Source organism: Pelodiscus sinensis, chromosome 2 (assembly GCF_052426305.1).
Source record: "Pelodiscus sinensis isolate ZL-2025 chromosome 2, ASM5242630v1, whole genome shotgun sequence".
NCBI classification, from domain to species: domain Eukaryota; kingdom Metazoa; phylum Chordata; order Testudines; family Trionychidae; genus Pelodiscus; species Pelodiscus sinensis.
The window spans coordinates 140,855,841-140,875,710 of record NC_143053.1 but is presented as its reverse complement, the minus strand read 5'-3'; the positions used below and the strand labels follow the sequence as shown (position 1 = coordinate 140,875,710).

General features: G+C 41.1%; 1 protein-coding gene across 7 annotated transcripts in view; it reads left to right on the top strand.

The window, feature by feature from the left end:
* Positions 1–19,396, top strand: part of TENT4A (terminal nucleotidyltransferase 4A) — a 95,008-nt gene extending 75,612 nt beyond the window's left edge. For 2 of the 7 annotated variants that reach the window (XM_006127301.5, XM_006127296.5), the window contains 4 exons: positions 841–999; positions 7,223–7,387; positions 11,704–11,854; positions 17,129–17,313. In XM_006127301.5, coding sequence (XP_006127363.3) covers positions 841–999; positions 7,223–7,387; positions 11,704–11,854; positions 17,129–17,169 — 516 coding nt within the window. In that variant the 3' untranslated portion in view covers positions 17,170–17,313. Of the gene's footprint in view, positions 1–840; positions 1,000–7,222; positions 7,388–11,703; positions 11,855–17,128 lie in introns of all 7 variants that reach the window. The other 5 variants (XM_006127297.5, XM_006127299.5, XM_006127298.5 and 2 more) reach the window with 5 other exon arrangements.
* Positions 19,397–19,870: the final 474 nt, after the last annotated feature.

Sequence of the window (19,870 nt, the reverse complement as noted above, 5' to 3'; positions counted from 1 at the left end):
TTTATTGGCAATTTAGGGCTCCAAGCACCATAGTATTAAGACCACCACCTCTGGCTTACTGCTTGTCTTTATTTGAATTAGGATGAGTAAAAAGAGCATATGGAAAGCAAATTACTCACTTGTAATTGTCATAGTATTCCTTTCTATCAACCTTAAGCGTTCTCTCTCCCTTTGATGCAGTGGCATTGCCTTCTAAAAGAAAACAGTAGATCAGATCAAGAGTCCTTTAACTAGAAAGGAAGTGGGTGATTGGTGCTTGTACATTAGTCATGACTGGCAGATCGTCTGTCTCCTTGTTTCTTGGTAGGTGGAGCCCTAACTTTGCTGTTGCTGGGTAGGATGGGAGAAGACTATAACAATTACCAGTGGGTAACTTCTCCATACAGATAAGTACGAATACCTTGAATTACCAGCAAACTGTTCACAGTTCTGATCCTATACCAACAATTAAAATTTCAGTCCATGTGTATCTACAATGCTATTCTCTTTATTTTCTTATATCTTACCTTTGTCCCCATGACTTTTACCATGGGGAGAGTGGAGAATTTAATTTCACATATACTTTTAGTTTGAGCTGAGTGGAAATTGTTCTGTGGCCACCATTCATATTGTTAAACTGTCTTTCTCAATGCAGATTTTTAGAGTTAACTCTTAAAACTGCTTATATAAAGTAAATATGGTGCCAGCGTGTATTTAATTTTACACTGAAATGGCTTTTAACCCAGATTTTACAGTATTTACACTACCAGTTACTGAATCATTGCATTTACAGATGCATAGTCTGTGTATACTGTACTTTCGTAAAGTTGCTTTTCTTTTCCCCTTTTTCTTTGCCAAAAGGATTCTGATACGCCACCTTGCACAACTCCTAATGTTTACCAGTTCAGTCTGCAAGCACCGACTCAGCTTATGGCCAGTTTACCACCAGCATTGCCTATGCCAAGTGGTAAACCTCAGTCTGCACCTACGAGAACCTTGATAATGGCCGCCAGTAATCAGGTATGAGCCAGCTAATTGGAGTAACTTTTTAATGAGGTAGTATTCAAACCATAATTATAGGCCATTTGCATTGTGCTGTACTAGTCTGATTTTAAAGAACTCTGAACACTATCGGATGATTTCATAAAAAGACACTTTGGACTTGCTGAAGCTATTAACAAAAAAGTAAATATCAAACAGCAAAATGGAAAGAAATTAATCTTTTAAGATGCATTCCAGTACGCATCTGATATGTTCTTGGTCTCTCATAAGAATAAGACTAAAATGGCAAATGGCAAACCTTTTCATTGCTTTATGTAAGATCAGGGATTACCTGTGGGCTCTCCAAATTTTCAAGGTTTATTAACCTCCTGTTTTAAAAAAATTGCCTTTTCTTCCTCCATACCACCTTTGTAAACTAGTATTTGGATTATCTTACAAGTAGAGTCTTGGAGACATGTTCTATCCAGGACGTGTATGGTGTTCCTGAGAATGTTGGTTCACTAAAAGTCTATCTAAACTTTGTTTTATATACTAAGTTTTGGAAGATGACTACAAAGTTGTGTGCTTGTCAACTGTTTTTCCTTCAGGGTGGTGTTTGTAAAACATACTGGATAGAACCCTTATCTGTTTCTTGCTTGTATTAAATCTGTGCAAAAATGTTCTAAGTGGTGTACTTGTAGTAATATGATGCCAATATGTGAAAACATACTGTATCTCCTCTGCAGCCCAGCATCTCTAGTAAAGAGTTAGAGCTAGTGAGCTGAAGTGAAGATGGTTCTTCCAATCTTTGCAGTTATGGCCTGGCTGACATTTTACAGCTATTGGTTGTGTGAAAATTTGGTTGACTAGTTAAGTGGTGAACTGCAAGGGTAGTATGTTTGGCTGCTTAGTTACCTTTTCAAGGAGGAAGGATGTTTGTGTATTTTTTTCTCTCGTTTTTTGTTAGATTCTGAAGAACGGTCCCATTTACATGGCCACAATAGATACAGTGTTTCTTGACTCTGTGGGGATGAGAGGTCTGCTATGTGGGGAATTATTGTGGTGTGAGGATGATTTTATCAGGATTGAGGACATGTATGGGGTTCACTTTGGTAGTTCAGGTTTCCATTTCCTGGCCCTGATGTGTAATGTATCTTGTTTTGGTATGCCTGGGGTTAGAAGATGGCCTGTGAGTTATGTTTTCACTCAGTTATGGTGCACTCAGTTATGCCACAACTGTGATATGTATGGCCACTGAAGGGCCATACATAACATAGTGACAGGGCTTACATCAGCATTGTAGTTTGGAAATTTGGAGTAGAACAAGTCTTTAGTAACTACATTAAAACCATTTCCTTCAAATGAGTATACCTGCTTTGAAGTAATGTCTATTAGAAAGTACTCCCAAGACAGATATATATATTTCTGTGAAATTGATCAGTACCCCTCATAGTGGAAACATGAAAGTTGTGAATGGTTGCACATTTCCCAAAGGAAATGTAATCATCCAGTTTCTTTCAAACACATTCCAGTTTGAAGAATAGCAAAACTTCTTGAGCCTGTTTTTGTCCATTTCTTAAAGATTCTGCTAGCAGTCCCTAGACTTCGATTCTTGGGCATCCCAAAATCAGGATATGCTTAATTAAACAACCTTTGCTTTTTGGTCTCCTATAGTAACAGTTTGCTCATGTTCTTCAAGTAGTCTCTCTACTGGTGCTTAACTTCAATGGGCAAGCACTTCTCTAGTCCTTGATTAGACAGCATTTGACTCATGCATGCTCTCTCTAAAACCTTGTGCTGCACACTGTGAGTACAGAGAGCTATTGCTCTGTTCCTTCTCTACCATCTTGACCTGAGGCAGGCTTCTGTCAGTTTTTGACTGTGAAGTGCTCACTATGACCAGCTAGATTAGGAAACCCTCCAGTACATCTGGTTCTTGGCTGATGCAGTGCCCTTTCAACCTCAGCAAAGATCTCTCCTAACATGGGGGTGACTTCAGAAGGCCCAGAAAAGAGGAGTCTGCCTTCCACTACTAGGAACAACCTCCAAAAGAAATCCTGGTCTTCAAGTTAAAGTTGGAGGCTTTGATCTGACAATTTAGTACTATGGAAGTGAGATTCTTCTTCCAGCAAAGATCCCAGAATATTTGAGACAAGAACGGCTCTAGCAGACCTCCAATACCTCCTGTTAAGGACAGGAAAGTCTAGTAGATATGCTTCTCTAGAAAGACACCATCTAAATCAGACTCAGCATTGCCTTTGTGTAATGCCAACAGACCCTGGTCTTCTGCAGGCAGACTCGAACTTAGGGCCTCAGAGTGTAGTACACGAGCCTCTATCATATGAGCTAAAAGGCAGCTGGCTGTTAACTAAGACTGTAGAATACTCATTATTCTCTCTGGGTGTGATCCAAAACCACTTACAGGAGGTGTGTGGGTTACACTTGCACTTGTCTTCATCAGTACCAGCAAAATCGAAGTGCCAGATACCTTCGTACTTGGCACATACACATTCTAGATCAATGGTACCATCCATTTCAACTACTCAATTTCAATCTGCTCAGTACTATGGGAATTCTGCTGCTCTGGAGACACTTCAGTTTTAGATGAATAGGGCCCTACCAAATTCACGGTCCACTTTTGTCAATTTCACAGTCAAGATTTCAGCTATTTTAAATCTGAAATTTCACAGCGCTGAAGTTGTAGGGGTCTTGACCCAAAAAGGAGTTGTAGGGCGCTTACAGGATTGTTGTAGGGAGCTAGGTTGCAGTACTGCGGTACTTCCTCACTGCTGCTGAAAGCAGAGCTGCTGTCAGCAGCAAAGTAAGGATGGCATGATATAGTATTGCTACCCTTACTTCTGTGCTGCTGATGGTGGGGTTTCACTTCCAGAGCTGGGTGCCCAGCTAATGGCTGCTGATCTCTGGACACCATGCTCTGAAGATAGCAGAGAAGCAAAGGTTACACTACTGTGACCACCCCTCTGAAATAACCTTGCAACTCCCCCTATTTGGCCAGGACCCCCAGTTTGAGAAACAATTGTCTCCCCTATGAAATCTGTATAGTAGAGAATAAAATGTGGAAGACCAGATTTCAGTGTTTTTCATGGCTGTGAATTTGGTAGGGCTTTATAGATGAGAAATAGTCCCCACTGCTTATGGATACTGAATAGTTCCTGGTGCCAAGCCCGTGTCTCCAGATTATTATTGCATCCCTATACTATAGGGTTTTCTTCCCTTTTCTCCTCCTTTCCTCCCTCATTGAATTTCTTCTTTATTCTCTTCATTGTGCTCCAGTCAGTCATCTTATCAGTGTGGAGTACCCCCCACATAATTACAGAAACTCATATTCTGACAAGGCTTCTCATACTCACTAGAGATGGTAGGATCAGTCCTGGGTGTTGCCCTGTGTCCTTTGTGTGCTTCCCTCCCCAATGGCCATTCTGGAATTCTTGGATGATGTATCAGCAGCAGATTGCCAGACCTCCAGATCCACTGCACTAGGAGACTATGCTTTCACTGACTCCTCCATCAGTCTCCCACCATGAGGCCTTTGAAGAATATGAGGGTAGGGTGAACAAAGCGTTACACCTTTGTGACTGACCGTGCAATGCTGTACTTCCACTACTTTCAGGACTGGTTCAGAAAGATCTATTTCTCAACCACAGATAGCTTGGACAAACAGGTCACAGTTCTCTTTCTGATGAAGAGCCCCCTACGCTAGTAGAAAAATCAGCTCTGTGCAGGTGTTAATTTCATCTGCCTACCTCCAAAAATATAAGATTGAGCCCATTACTCTTAGGGTACAGAGTACACTTTAGTCCCCTCACAACTCAGGGCAAATGGTCACCTTACAAAGCCAATTTCCATATCAATCTGTTGGAACTTGGGGCAGTCAGGAACATGTGCCTTCAGTGCCTATCTGTTAGCAGGGGCAAATAATCAAAATCATGACCGACAACATGGCTTGCATTTTTTTATATCCCTGAACAGGGAGAAGCAAAATACTCCTTCGGATGCTTCAAAGTTATGAAATTATGAAAATGGTGTGTAGCCCATCAGGTTCAACTCTGTCGTTTATCTTCCTGGAGTCCAGACCATCTCATCTGAGATGCTCAGCAGGTGCTTTTCCCAGGACAACAAATGGGATTTGGATGGTCACATTTTTCACAGGATATTCCAAAGATGAGAGGTCCACCTCTGGAAGTTATTTGCCACATTCCGCAACAAGAAGTGTCCATTATTCTACTCAGGAGAAAGCATAGGGCATCACTTTCAGGGTGATGCTTTCTTTTTCTGTGGAAGAAGGACCTGTTCTATGTATTCTTTCCAACATCAGTAACTGGAAGAGTGATGAACAAAATCTGACAGAGCAAAGTCAGGGTTATGCAGATAGTACAAACCTGACTGGGGCAAGCTTGTGTCCTTACCTGTTTTACCAAGTGTTCAACCAGCAATCAAGCTTCCAATCATCCCTCATCTCCTTTCCCAGGATGCAGATGTGTGCCTCACCCCAAGCTAGGAGTCCTTCGGCTCTAAGCATAGCTCCTTGATGGGATTAGATTGTACCTGCTTGAGAAATGTCCAACAGGTATTACTGAACAGTAGAAGGGAGTCAACTTTAAGTGCTTACTAGTAGTTGAACCTTTTTCTCATTTCTGAAGATGTCATTGTCATCCCCTGTACCTGAACAGTTGTCTGGCAACAATATGAGCATTTCATTCCTTGTTAGTGGGCTTTTTTTTTATATTTGCTTATCTTGTGTGATCTAGATTTATTAAGAGTTTGGAGAACCTTTTCCCTCAGGTTCAGGATCTGACTCCAACTTGGGTTTTCAACCTGGCACTTAAATACCTCCATGGGGCTTCTATTTGAACCTACGGCAACATGTTCCCTGCTTCATTTATCTGTGAAGATGGTCTTTCTAGGAGCCATTTCATCATCCTGCAAAGTTGGAAACACTGGAACCTTGATGGCAGACTTCCCACTTACAGTATTTTCAAGAACAAGGTCTTATGTCTGCACTCAAAATTCTTAGCAAAGGTCCTTTTAGATTAGCATTCTAACCAGTCTGTTTAATCTACTAGTCTTTTCCCCTGAACTACGTAAATCTCTACATAAAATCTCCATTTGTGAGACAGACATTGGCCTTTTATCTGGATAGAACTAAATGATTTCAGAAATAATCTTGACTGTCTATTGCAGAAAGACCCCGGGGGTCTCATGGTTTGTTCAGAAATTTTTGAGGGGATCTCTCTGGGTGTATTATTTTCTTGCTATTGTGTAGCTGGTGCTTTTACCTCCTCCAAAGTATAGTAGCACACTTCCATATCTTTACTCAAATGTTTGAGTATCTGAGATACAGAGTTGCTACATGGCCCGCAATACATACTTTTTCTAAAGCACTATGCCTTGGTCCATGCTGTTAGATCTAATGCAGCACTTGGTTCTGCTTACAGTCTTTCTTTAATGTTGGACTAGATTCCAAAGCTTCCTCCTCCCTGTGGGAGTACTGCTTGGAAGCCTCTTGGAGTGGAACACCCATAAAGATACTACTTGAAGAAGAGGAGGTTACTCCTTTTGAATACTAACTGTGGTTCTTCAAACAAGCTGTGTGTACCTATGGGGGCTCCGCTACCTGTCCTTCACTTCTACTTGGAATTGTTCTTTGTTGAATATTCCAATAAAGGATCTGAGGGTGATTTGCCCATGCAACCATGTGTACCCTTAGTGAGTAGCACAAGACTGTATAGAGCACATGCACAAGTCGAACAGACACTGCTAATGGAAAACCTCCAATCAAAGACTTGAGATTCATGTGTATCTTTTAAAGATAGACAATTACTGCGCAAGGTAACCTTCACTTTCTGAATGTAATGCAAGGTATGCTTCTATTTCAACGTCAAGACTGCCTGAGTGTGTTGTTTCTGTATTTAGCTAAAGGAACAACTGTCTTCAGGTTTGTTTCTGTCAGTTTGACTGATATAAAGCTCACTAATGATGTGTTCAGAAATAACAATGTTACACTTCTATAAATTGAAAAATAGAAACATACAACCCCTTTGACAGTGGAAACCTTAAGGGAAATTGTGAACAAATGTGAAGAAATGTGTGTTTACATGTAATATGTAGTTAGCAGTCATCGTAGTAGTAGTGGGTAATTGTATATAGTATGGAATACTTAAAAAGAATCTGTGCATTGAATTCCTGTATAGTGTATCCTAGCCACTTCACTGAAATATTTTTTCACCCCTTTTTCACTTAGACAAGGTTTACTGTCCCTCTGCCTACCATTGCTGGTCTTCCACTTCCCTGCAGACAGGTTGACACGGAAGGGACACCATCTCTGAAAGCTGTTCACCACATGCCCTCTCCTGCTGTTCCCTGTGCATCCCCCAATCCTCTGCCAAGCCCCCACTTGTATCATAAGGTATGCTTTTGTTTTACTTTTAATTTTACTTTTAATTTGATTCCACTGATTTTTCCCCCCCTTAAACTACCCTCCTCTCTGTCTGGTGTTGGTCTTAGCTTTTGTTAACAACTTCCCTGACGGTAAAGTCTTAATATCTTAGCAAGATAGTCTATATTACATTCTTGCCTTTTAATTAAATAATACATAATTGATAACTCATACTGCAAAGTAAGACCTGTGATCATTTCAGGTTATCAAGTAAATTATTTATTAAAAAGGGGTTATTTTAGGTAGCCCATTTTGGTTAATACATGAACTGCAATCCAACGAGACTTTTTCCTAATAATCTGGTAGCTTAGTATCTTAACCTTGGCAGCAAAGGATATGAATCTGAATCCATTTTCCAGAGGAGCAGTTAATGGTATAAATGTAGCTATGGTACAAGAGTTCAGCCTCGGTTTTGAATGATTTGGGGTACGATGGCAAAGATAAAAAATTTACCGTTGTTATTGTTACCAGAATTCCTGGAAGACATTTAAGTATTTGTGAGTCTGTCCCCTCAAAATAGGGATATGAAGGTTTTTAACTGGTTTACCAGTTAACTGGTAGAGGCTGAAGCAGTTACCCTCCTGCCTGCAGTGGGCCTGGGCACCATATAGGTAAGGGCAATCCCTGCCTGTGGGCGGGAGGGTGGGGGGCAGTTCCAGCTGGGTTGGAGTGATACCTCCCTACCCCCATTAACCAATTAAATAATTAAATGGGATTTTACATCCATACCTCAAAATGATCTACAATTGACTCGTGGAGTCCTAATTATATAGAAACAGTTCAGACAGCAAAGTCCTAAGGCTATTTTTGTACTATATTTTTGTTTCATGGAGAAGTTTGGGAGCAATTGCCATCTGGATTCTGTTGAGCTCTGAAGGATTTCCTGCAGTAATTTGCATTTACATTTTTTCATCTTTAACCAAATAATAGTAAAGACTCAGCTATTTAAACTGACAAACTTGGGAATGTCTGTATAGAGGAAGCAAAATGCAGGACAATGTAGCACTTTAAAGACTAACAAGATGGTTTATTAGATGATGAGCTTTCGTGGGCCAGACCCACTTCCTCAGATCAAGGAGCATTAACTCTGTCTGTTCCTGCTTTTCAAATGCTTAATAAATCCAACTTCTGATGCTTTCACAAAATGTCATCGTTTGGGAAATAGCTCAATATCCAGTGCTACAGAATTAAAATATGTATTAGTGGGGCAGAAATATCCTTCTTGATCAGTGTGAAGTACCAAGCTATGATACCTCGGTGTCAAAAGAGTAAAATTAAACAATCGCTCTTTCCACAGTAGAGCAACATAATTGCATCCCGAAAGACTGCCCTCAAAGAATCATGACCTTGTCTCTACAGAACTTTGCTGTCAGTGGTTAGCATAACTGAAGACCAGCCTTTTCTTCTGGGATGGATTTGCTACTCTGGATAGAAGTAATAACTCAAAATTGAAGCAATTACTTACATTCAAAGCATTTTCTTCTTGGCATGCTTGAACATGTGCTCCTTGGTTTCCGCCTTTGAAGAGTACATATTTTGTTCATATTCTAGGAGTCTTTTTGCTAAGGATGCTTCCTGTGGAAAATTACTTGTGGGAGGAAACCCTCCCCCCCAACAATGTTCTCCCACCCAGTATAGCTTGGCTTCCATCTGTAGAGGGAGAGGGTCTTTACAGAAGCCTCAGAGTAGATAAGCTCCAGTAGCAGCAAATGGCTATTGTTCATGGACCTAAAAGGAACTTTGCACTTGGAATGGAAGGCAGTCACTATTGGGGCCGTCTTGGCACCAAAGTGTTTGTCTCATGTACTACCCCTTAGAAAAACCTTGGTGCACTTCCTCTTGCAATCAGAGACATAACTGCTCCAGCTTTGCTGTCTGACTGGGGTTATGCCAGGATTTTAGTACTGTGGTTTTCTCTCCTGACATAAGCCTACCTCACTGACCAGAAGACCATCACACCTCTATTGCAAGTAATCCTTCTTTGAGTGCTGTCCCTGTGGATGCTCCATTTCAGGTGCTGGTGTGTCCTCATGCCGATAATCAGAGATTTTTCCTAGCAGTGCCCTGCCACATGTGCGTGGTGCTGCTCTGTTCTACCATTGATGTCTGTTGATTGCACACATGTTCCCAGTTCCTTCTTTACCATCCTCAACAGCAGATGGAGCTCTTCGCAGTTGCCCTTCAACCTAAAGGGACAAAACTTCTGCCTCTTCAAAGAAAGTCCTTCCTTGTTGGCAGATGAAACCACAGCAAAGGCCAGGATGTCTCTGGCCTGATAGCTGCTAAGCTATGCTAGACTTAGCCAGGCCAACAAACCCGGTACTGCCGGCACTGCCCCAGCATGAACACTGTCAGCACACAAATGTGCCCATTTAAAATCAAGGCACCAACACCAAACACACCGCCATGCGAACAGACATTAAAAATGGCAGCAAAGCCGCCCCGTACCAATATGCTACCACCACTAGCACCGACCCTGGCACAAGCCTCGATGCCAGCATCCCAACTTCTGGCACCGCAAAAGTGTGTCCAAACAGATCTCAGCACTGGGGCATTTTCTTCAATAAATTGATATTGAAGTGCATTCAGTGCCACATTCACCAATTTTTGGGACCACCTGCTCTATTCATTCTCCAAAGCACCATCCATTTCCTACAGTGACCCTGACATGGGACCACAAGACAACAGATTTTTTTCCCAGTACTCCCCGCTCACCCAGAGGAGACCTCTTTGGGAAATGCGTCCTACAGAGTAAACCCACCTTCACCCCATTGGTTTGGACAACACTGGGCCAATGTACCACCATCATATCCTAGTCAGTGGCCACCAAGGGATCCGTGGTTCTCTTGTAAACACCGGTACACCATACAATCAACACCAGCTAGATAAGCCATTAGGTCTTCCCCACAAGACTCTTTCCATTCCCTAAGAGGAAGAACTACCTGAGTAGGAGGAATTTGAATCTATGGAAGAAGACCAGAGGTCTCCACCCCACAACCCTTCCTTGTCTCTGGATGAAGCGATCATCCAGCCACCCCTCCTCCAATGGACAACTTGAAGCAATTTCAAGATCTTTTTAAGAGAGTGGGTGCTGCCCAGGAAATTGATCTCTAAAAAGTCCAGGAGACGCAACCAGACTACTTAGAATTCTTAAACCCTCTACCACTACCAGAATTGCTCTTTCTATGGACAAAGCCACATTAGATCCGGCTGACTCAGTTTGGCAGACACTGACATCTTACTACTCCCACTAACAAAAAAGTAGTTAGAAAATATTTTGTACAGACCAAGGATGTGGACTTTTTATTTTTCCATCTCTTGTTTGGGATGCTGTTACTACAGGGCCAAATATCTACAATTTCACTCCACACCTCGTGACAAGAGCCTTTAGTGTTGGGACATTTTTGGAAGGAATGTTTATTCTTTGGCAACTCTACAACTTTGTTTAGACAACTACTCTGCACTTTTTGCTGATTTATGTTTACACCAACTACTCCAAGCTACAAGATCTTTTGGAGTACCTCCTTGAACAAAAATGTCCACAATTCCAGGCTACAGTGCAGGAGGACCACACAATTGCCCTACAGCCCCCCAGGCTACCTCAGATGTGGCTGTCACAGCAGCCCGCAGCACAGCAACTGCCACAGTCATGCAGAGAGCCTTATGGTTACAGATCTTCGATATCCCTAATGTACTTCAAATGAATGTGGAGGACCTTCCTTTTGACAGGTACCACCTCTTTGCCAGTAGGATAGATGAAGTCTTACGTATTGTGAAAGACTCCTGCACTGCTCTTAGAACCTTCAGCATTGTACACTCCTCCAAACAAACAATAGAGATACAATCCTTACCCTAGACCAAGACTTTCAGATGGAACCAAAGACCTTTCAACTACAGCCATAAACAAAGATGCAGTCCACAACAACAGACCTCAACAAATTAGTTGTCCACTTCCAAACAGCAATTTTGAAGGCCTGAGCAATATCTCCTCAGCACAAGTCACGCCGTACAACTTTCAATTTACTCATCGTATTGCGACCCTTTTACCATCACTGGAATGACATAACATTAGACTGCTGGGTCCTAGAGACTGTCAAAGTGGGCTACTTCATCCCCTTTACTTCCATTCCTCCTTCCCAGCCCCTTTCCCTGTCCTCCCTCAGGGACCCATCCCACGGGAACCTCTTAGCTTGTAAGTTCAACACCTACCACAGGTAGGAACTGTAGAACTGGTTCTGCCTCCTTACCAAGGAAGTGGTTTTTATTCCCAATATTCCCTTTCTCAGGAGGAAACAGGAGGGTGGCAGCCTATACTCGATCTTAGGAAACTGAACAAGTACATACACAATCAAAGGTTCAAAATGGTGACAGTCACAACGATCATACCAGCATTAGTCAATGGAGACTGGTTCTCATTCCAAGGCTGTTGCCCTGCTGGTGAGTGTGGTGGGGGCAGGATGGGAGGGGGCAGGTGTTGCACTGAGGGGTATGGGGTGATGAAGGGGTTCAAGCTGCAGGGGCAGGATGAGAGGGGACAGAGGTTGCACTGAGGAGCATGGGGCGATGCAGGGGATCAGGCTGGGGGGATCATGAGTCTAAGGGGAACAAGGCTGGAGCAGAGGGAACGTGTGAGAAGGGGAAACAGTATCACTTTGCAGAAGCTGCATTTTCCTTTGCCTCCCTCCAACTAGTTATTTAGTTTTATTCTCACCCTCTTGCCTTTTCTGTGTTACTCTCCCTATCACCCCCAAGCCTCCCTCTTCTACTCCCACCTCACACCCTCTCCTGCTGCCAAACTCCCTTCCAGATCCTGCCCTCCTCATCCCATCCTGTATCCCTATTCCACTTGCTGGCAGCCCTGTCCCACACATTGAACCGTTCATTTTTATTCTCACCCCAGAGTCTAAGGGGGTCCACAAAATCCACTAATTCCAAAACCCCAGAAAAGTAAATCTGGCTATGGGAAGCCCTGAACCTTAGTCATCTCTGTCCCTTCCTCTCACCATTTGGGGATGGGAGCGCTGAGGAATGAGGTATCCCAGTTGGGGACCACATCAGTGAAGGTTGGGGGTTTGGGGAGGATTTTTTTTTGTTTCACTTATGTGGTCCCCAACTGATTTTTCTGTGGGTCAGTGACTCTGCAAACCAAAAAAGTTCCCCACCCCTGCCATAAATAAAGAAAACATTGGAGCCTTTTGTGTTGGACATAATATTTTACTTGATTTAAAATGAAGTTTGATAAATGAATGAGAAAGTTAAAGTGCTTAATCTGTTTAAATTAAACTGTTCTCTCCAGCTTCAGTACAAGCAAAATGGCTCAGGCATAATTATGTAATTAACAGTAAGTTTCCATTAGCAACTGGTAGTCCGTGGAAAGGTTTGCATTGCCACAGGTGGTCTATGGGGCATGCAGTGGAAAGAGCCTCTCCCCCTTCCCAGGAGAGTAGCACAGCCCAGGGCAGGAGGCTTAAATCTTGGCACACCACTTTGAAAAGGAGCTGACTTCCAGTCTATCCAGATGTGTCTTCTCCTCCATTCTTGCCTGTTACACCATGCACAATAAACAACCACCACGAACTGTCAAGGCTCATTCCACCAGAGTTATAACTGCAACCACAGCCTTCAACAACAATGTTCCACTTGTTGATATCTGCCAGGCAGCCATTTGGTCCTCTGAGAACACTTTTGCCAGTCACTATGCTATAACTACTGGGCACATCCCTATCGCCACAGTCAGCCTTGCAGTACTTGACTATGTCCAGGAGATGGCTCTAAAGCGCACCTCCTCAAACAGGACACTTCTTTTCAGACACCTGAAGTGGAGGACCCACAGGGATAATACTTAAAGTAGTAGTAGTTACTCACCCTTAGCTTACTCTTAATTTCTACCATATTTCTTTTACTTCCCTATACATTATAGACATGATTCATTATTAATTTTTCTTTTCTTCTAATTCTGAGTTTCTTCCTCTAGACAGTGGCTTTCCACATACAGCAGTCTTTACATTTTAGTGTCATGGAGAACAGAAGGTATAGGGAAAAAATGTAGAAACATACCAGAGTTTCAAGTGCATCCAGTGTCTTTAATCTCATCTAATATCGTGTAATCTTAATCCAGTTGATTTGATGCATTTATAAATTTATGCCCTCGATTTGTAGTTTCTCTTGGGTAGAAACATGATTGCAGCTTTCTTGCTTATAAGTGTCATAGTTGTTGTTGCTTATTATATTTGTAATGAACATTTATTCAGTTACCCTCCCTAAATGGTTAGTGGGTTATGGCTAGTTTACTCCTTACCATGAATAAGAACTTCTGCAGAGAACAGTAGATTTCTCATGGGAAAGCAAAAAATAATTTTTCTGTCATTTTGATTATTCCAGCATGAATCTACTTTGCTAGACAGACATGAATGGATACAGAATATGAAATACTAAGTTTTGTTTAACATGGGATTTATTGTCTTCTGGTTTGGGAAAAGAAGGGCATGGAGCCTGCAGTTAAAATGTCACGTTATCACAATGTAAAAACTTGTGCTGTAGTTTTTGCTGGGAGCTGATTTACTGCATAGTAGTTTGCCAGTGTAGACTTGGCCTTACAAACTCGTTTAGGCTAGAAAACGTACTGTGTGCGTATGTTGGGGCAAAGGACCTCAACTTAAATCCTAATGAACATTACCTTGAGTGCGCTGCTAACAAGAACTCAACTGAACTGCATGACTTTCTGCAAACTACTTGAAATTTAGTGCCCCAGAAGTCTGGTATTTATGTCTGGTTTAAAAAATGAAAAACCTCCTTAATCTGGGTGGCCCTTATCTGGTTTGAACCCAGCAGAGGCTGGAGAAAGTGGGTGTGCACGCTGCTGCTCCCCCTCCCAGCTGGGAGAATGGCAATTCAACTAAGCACTTCCCTGGAGGCTTTCCCCCACCACTCCCACTTAAATCCTCAGTTTTCATGACACACTAATTTATTATTTGTATTACCATAGCGCCTTGGTTGGTGGTCTGAATGATTACTTCTGGATAAAGGCAAGAATATACATACAGCACCATAGTCCTACACTTGTTCTGAATAGCATGGAGGGGCAGTGCTTGGTAGCAGCAGGGATGTGCGGTGCACGTGTGCTCCTTGGAGCATCCCCCTTGCACACCTTCCCCCTCTACCAGATCACATCCCAATGCCCCTCTCATGGTCCACAAAATTCTTTAATCCAGCATAGTCCATTTCCTAGCGTTGCCAGATTAAAGTGGTTCAAGTGTATTCAGTGTTTGAGCCAGAATCCTTAGATTATTTCATGTATATATGAAGAATATATAAAATTAAAAAAAAATCTAGTCCCTGGATTGCCAGGATTTATTTTGTAAACAATAGTGGGTGCATTATCAAGTTCAGGCTTTATTTGGCTGGCTAAAACAAACATGGTGACATCAAGCACCAATCTCAAATCCAGAAACCAAGCTTTCTAGCTTCCTGTTAGATGGACTCACTTTTTTATATCCTTAATTTTCATGACACACAGATTTATTATTTGTATTACCATAGCACCTTGGCGGGTGGTCTGAATGACAACTTTTAGATAAGGCAAGAATATACATACAGCACCATAGTCCTATACTTGTTCTGAATGAGTAAATTTAAGTAAGGTAAAAACGTTATTTTTGTTTTGAGTCCTATTGCACACCCAGGGTGTGTCTAGACTACAGGGTTTTGTCAACAAAAGTGGACTTTTGTCGACAAAACTATACCTGTGTCCACACTGCCTTTGAGTTATGTTGACATAACGTCAACAAAACTCAGCAGTTTTGTCGACATATGTAATCCTCATTCTACGAGGAATAACACCTTTTGTTGACAGAGTTCTGTCGATAGAAGGCATTATTGCATCTACACTGTCCTTTGCGTCCACACTGTTATGTTGACAAAGCGGCTTGCTTTATCGACAGAACTGGATGTAGTCTAGACGCTCTATGTCGACATAAGTTTTGTGGACAGATTCTGTCAACAAAACTTATGTTGACGTAAGCCTGTAGTCTAGACATACCCCCATTGAAGGAGTCTTCCCATTTACTATTAAAGATGGAGTGAGGTCTGTAGTTCTTGCTAGAGTTCCTTTCTTGTGACCTTGCTACTCATTTTAAACTGTAGCTTGTTAATTCCCTCAGGTTTCCAAAGTTCACTTTTATCAGTTTTCTCTACTTGATGTAGTCATGTTGTCCTTTTCTCCATTCCAATATGTTGTTTGTACAAATAGCCCCAGTTTCTAAGGTTTATACAATTGCTGTTACTTCAGATTAATGTGGAAATATGTAATCTGTTGTTTGAAAAAAATTAATGGATAAAGTCCTATAGATCCTGTACACACGTATATGCAGGTGGTTGACTACCAGTATAAAATTTTCTGCAATTATTGTGACACTCAAGACTTAAAATAGATTTTGTTAAACTGAAATGGTGTTGATAAAAGGTAAGTAAATGGTCATTCAGATTGATAGTGTCCTCCTTTGGAAGACATTTAAATACTGCTATAAAACTCCTCATAAAAAGGAGCTAGGCGTCCTGCTTTGTACTAGGGATGTCAGTGGTTAATCAGTAAGCATCACCCTTACTGAGTGATGGTTACTGGTTAACTGGCACCCTGGAGTGGAGCAACACCTCTCCCACCTGCAAGTGGGCCCAGCATTGCCGGAGCATTCCCCACCTGCTCCCATTAAGCATTTAACCAATTAACTGATTAAACAGGATTTTATAACCTTACTTCATGACATGCTTGTTTCCAAGACCTTGTGATAAACTGACTGGAGCTGAAGTTACTTACTATCAAAAGTAGTACATTTATTTTTTGTTTCAAGGCCTCCTTATTCAAACAATATCTCACTTAACATGGACCTGATAGGGAGGACACCTGTTCACTGTCAGCTTAATATAGGTGAACAGAATATACTCATTCCACTCAATATGGAATTTCAATATGGTAGCAGGTTTACATTGGCTGCCTCAAAAACTTTTGCCCTTAGTTACCATGCTGTGGCATCCGAGGCCAGGTCTACACTGGCAGAGAAAATTCAAGATACACATTTCGTGTAGCTGGAGTCAATGTACCTTGCATCAGTTTTTCTGGGGTGGCCCCACAGCGGGAGGTTGTTGGGAGAAATGTTCCCCGTCGACTTCTCTCACTCCCGCGACAGCAAGGAGTACCACAGCTGATGGGGACACCCTCAGCATTTGATTTAGCAGGTCTTTACTAGACTCACTAAATTGAACCCTAGAAGATCGATCACTGGAGCGTTGATTCTCCGGAGACTGGAGACAAGGCCAGAGGATATAGTTAACACCTATCACCACACAAAGACTTTGTGCTTGGATCTGAGATAAAACTAAATATGAAACAAATTAATCACAACTCTAGTCAATATATTGATATGAACTGTATAATTGAAAACGAAAGGGTGATTGTGACACTTGAATTTGACCTAGTATCTTTAAATTTTGAGGAGTATCAAAACACATTCCCTTCTGTGGTGGTGGTAGTCCAAGTTAAATACATAGTTTATTAAATTGGGTGTTTCTTGATATTTAGTAAAGTGTTGAAAGATATGTTACTTGTTTTAATGCATGTTCTAATGAGTATTTTGGGGAAAGTACAGCTGGTTAGCAAATTGATGCATTTTTTTTCAACTGAGTATAGTACTAATCTGAACACTTATGTATTTTTAGCAGCACGGTGGAATGAAGTTCTCTATGAAAGGAGCTCATAATCCTAACCAAGGGAACGGCTACAGTCCTGTGAGCAGTGGAGGCATGAGGCAGCCAGTTGGCAACAGAGGGCATCACCAATATAATCGTAACATCTGGCGAAGGAAAAAACACAGAGACAGTTTTCCTATTAGTCTCAGCAGATAATGGCTAATGCCAGGAAGATCTTCCCTCATTTTACAGACTGAAGCTGAGTGAACAATACTACATGGGGGAATGGAGACCAGCATTCAGCACATCAGCTTGTGGGTGTTGCCAAGTATCTGCAGCTGACTTTTTGCATGTTTCTTCATGTGGTGGTCAAGTCCATCTTAAAGTAGTTGTGCTTATTTGTGAAGCCTTATTAAATGTGGAAGGTTTTTTTTTTTAATGTTTTTGGGATTTTTTTTGTGTGTGTGTACGTGCCTTCCCATGATTACTCACAGTGCCGAAGCAGCTCTGGCTTAGAACTGCAAGGATGTTATAAATACTGTAACATTTTTTTCTGTAGTTACATCTGTTCCTTTGTGGGGATTTAGTTTTGTTGTTTTGTTTGCAGAGCAAAGGAACTTCATTCAGTTTTTTACTTTTTGTTCATGATATAATTGTTTTGCTGTTCCTCCAGTTTTTATTTCATATTTCAAAACCTTTTTGCTCTGTAAATATTGAAAAAGTATAATTTGTGCAATAACTCAGAATTTTTAATTTAATTTCATTTTGTCATAAGTTATAACTAAAGGGAGGAGGGATTTTTTTTTAAAACTTACAGATCCTTTCCCAGGTTGTATTATCTAAGTTGGGTTCATAGTTTTGGCAGGTTGTCTGAGCAGTATTAGAACATGACATCATTTTTGGTACTATTTGAGGCTTCTTGATTCACAATGAAAGTGCGGATTTGGCATATGGTTTTATGAAGGTATTAAGCTCCAAAGTGTTTTGACCAGGCATTTTAGCTCATTGTCTGGCCTCTATTAGTTGTCTTGCTCTGACCAGTGGGTTTTAATTTGTTCCTTGTAATAGACAACAAATCCAGCATTTAAAGTGCCAGAAATATAGCTTCTTAATGTTAAAAGGGGGTTAAGTACTGACATGAAATTTAAAAATTGTGAACTACATGTTTCTGTCAGATTTAGTACTGTAACCCATTAATGATTGAGGCTGAACATCATTATTAAACAAAGTTACCCAGCTTGAAGAATGTGGAGAAAGGAAATAATGTTGATTCCATTAAGGAATCTGTATAGCAGTATGCATTAGTTCTGTTAAGAGCAAATATATAAAGTACTTCAACTGCTCTAAGCATTACAAGAAGCATCTTTTAATGAGTTGGAGGAGAGCACAGCCCGGTGTTGGATACAATCAGTGGCTGGCACTTAATTTACAGATGCATACAGGTATACTATGCAAATGTGTATTGCCATGACAACCACTGTCTTTGTTAACTTTTTTGAACAAGAAAATGTACATCCTGCCTGACCCTGAGTTTTTAGAGCACTACAGTTGTCATAGGTGTCGGTTGCATTTCACATGCCTTCTGACCCCTCATTTTTTAAATGAGGGTTCTTAACTCTGATGAACACTACAGGTTGGCTACTTGAAGCCCAATTAATGGGAAAAGCTGAAAAAATTGTATTACCATGATATTTAGGTGTACGGAAGTGGAATATTTTAAAACTGATATCTGAATGTTACAATAAAAATGAGGCATCTAGCATGATGAAGCTTTCTAAAGTGCAGTATGCCTTTGAAACTTGTCTAGCCCATATTGTTACCACATCTGTTGATTGCAAACAGATCTCCTTGAGAGAGAGAGGGGGCAACATTCCAAAGTAGAGTAGCACATTTGTCTGCAGTACTTAATGATCCAGATTTACCACAAGTTATTTTTAAAAAATTGTGAGCATATTCATTAAACAATATTTAAGGGCTGATACATAGGCCTGTACTTACTAGTCTTTAGACACTAGCGATATTGAGCATAATATGGAAACTTCAGAGGCTTTAGTTGGTGTCTTAACAAGTTTCCATTTTAAAGCAAAATTCATTTGAAACGAAACAGGTATCATGTTCCATATCAGTCGTGGTGTACCAAATAAATTGGCCTGGCTACTGCTGTGGTTATGTGCTACAGGTTTAAAAAAAATCATGTTTAGATTTTTTTTGTGTGTGGACAACAATGTGGAAGCTAAAACTGACATATTTTTATGTAAAATTTTCTATTCTTTGATTTTTAATAAACTTTGGAGACCAGTTCTCTGTTGGTGTGTTTCTTTATGAGGGATCTTGAGGTGCACATATATATACATAAAGAGATTCACAGGAAATCTAATGGAAGGTGTAATTCACTCTTAAACCCACATTTAACCTTCATTTCAGTACCTTCTGTAGTCTCTTAAATGGAACAGTCTTGCATCTTACCAAAACAGTAGGAAAGGAAGATATGGCACAAAGGTGCTGGAAATGTACTAGAAAAGGTGCGTTACAGCATTCAACGCCGGGGGCGGGAGGAGGTGGCGTTTGCTTGTTTGAGTCAGTTGCTGAAAATAAAATGGCAAACTAAACAAACAAAAGTAGGGCTGTCCTGGTAGACTAAAATAAATGGCAGAGAGAGATAGCATGCTTAAGGCAAGGATGAAACTCCTAAGGAAGGAGTTATGACAGGTATATTGGTTTCTTGTCCAAAGTGTTACTTAAGACTCCACTGATCTAGTGGAGATGGTGATG